Source organism: Portunus trituberculatus, unplaced genomic scaffold (genome assembly GCF_017591435.1).
Source record: "Portunus trituberculatus isolate SZX2019 unplaced genomic scaffold, ASM1759143v1 PGA_scaffold_224__1_contigs__length_96760, whole genome shotgun sequence".
Taxonomy (NCBI): Eukaryota; Metazoa; Arthropoda; class Malacostraca; order Decapoda; family Portunidae; genus Portunus; species Portunus trituberculatus.
The window spans coordinates 95,001-96,760 of NW_025541392.1; the positions used below are offsets into that span (position 1 = coordinate 95,001).

General features: G+C 25.1%; 1 protein-coding gene across 1 annotated transcript in view; it reads left to right on the plus strand.

The window, feature by feature from the left end:
- The window catches only part of LOC123500412 (ankyrin repeat and protein kinase domain-containing protein 1-like), a gene marked incomplete at its 3' end in the record, with an annotated part of 48,848 nt that extends 47,088 nt beyond the window's left edge, over positions 1–1,760 (plus strand). Inside the window, 1 exon segment of the mRNA XM_045249130.1 lies at positions 1,589–1,760. Within this exon segment, the coding sequence (XP_045105065.1) occupies positions 1,589–1,760 (172 nt within the window).

Sequence of the window (1,760 nt, forward strand, 5' to 3'; positions counted from 1 at the left end):
TTTTATCCATTACCTTCACTATCATTTCACCTTTATCACCATTATCACTATTGTCGCCATTGTCACTCACCATCATCACTATCATCACTATCATCACTACCATCACCATCATCACCATCATCACCAACATTACAATCATCATTATCATCACCATCATGTTACCATTGTTTTGTTTATTACCAATACCATTAGTATTGTTCTATTATCGTTATTTTAATTATTATTATTATTATTATTATTATTATTATTATTATTATTATTATTATTATTATCATTATTATAATCATTATTGTTAGTAGCAGTAGTAGTCGTAGTACCAGCAGTACAAGTAATAGTAGTACCAATAGTAGTAGTAGTAGTAGCAGTAGTAGTAGTAGTAGTAGTAGTAGTAGTAGTAGTAGTAGTAGTAGTAGAAGAAGCAGTATTAATAGCAGTAGCAGTACTAGTACTATCAGTAGCAGTAGTAGTAATAGTAGCAGTAGTAATAATAGTAAGAGTAGTACCAGAAGTAGCAGTAATAGTAACAGTAGCACTAGTAGTACTAGCAGTAGCAGCAGCAGCATTAGTAGTAGTAGTAGTAGTAGTAGTAGTAGTAGTAGTAGTAGTAGTAGTAGTAGTAGTTGTGGTTATTAGTTAGAACAGTTACAGGCATTAGTAATAGCGTTTTCATTATCATTGTTTATTTTGTTTTTGTTTGTTGTTGATCTTGTTTTTGACGTTTGTTATTATTATTATCATTATCATTATTATTATTATTATTATTGCTATTATTATTATTATTATTATTATTATTATTATTATTATCATTATTATTATTATTATTATTATTATTATTATTTTTGTTATTATTGTAGTTATTATTATTATTATTATTATTATTATTATTATTATTATTATTATTGTTGTTATTATTATTGTTATCATTATTGTTGTTGTCATTATTATTATTATTATTATTATTATTATTTTTATTATTATTATTATTATTATTATTTGTATTATCATTCTCATTATTGTTCTTCATCTTATTTTCTTTTTTCTTCTCATCATTAACATTATTATTATTATTATTATTATTATCATTGTTAATATTATTATGATAATGATAGTCTTAATAATAATAGTGATAGTAATAATAATAGTAATAATAATAATAATAATATTAATACCAGTAATAATAATAATAATAATAATAATAATAATAATAATAATAATTATTATTATTATTATTATAATAATAATAATAATGATACTAATAATAACAAAAAATATTGATAGTATTTTCATCGTTTCATTATCTTATTATTATAATAACATTAGTCTTTGCTATTTTTTGTAGTATATATTATTATTCCCATATATATATATATATATATATATATATATATATATATATATATATATATATATATATATATATATATATATATATATATATATATATATATATAAACGGAGAGATTAATAGAAAGATAAATAGATAGATAGATCGATAGATATGAAGGTAATGGTGATGGTAGTGGTGATGGTGGTGGTGGTGGCAGTGGTGACACAAGTAGGAGGAATCAGTGTTTGCTGTTCATCACAGAGGGAGTACCGGCGCCAGTATCAAGACCACCATAACAGAGTGTTGTCCTGGTTGTTGGATGGTAACGAGGCATCCATGAACATTATCCCTGAGATCTGTGATGGTCACGCGGTGAACCTGGATGGTATGACGCCCCTGCATGCCGCGGCGCTGCGCGGGGCTCCGAGTGGTA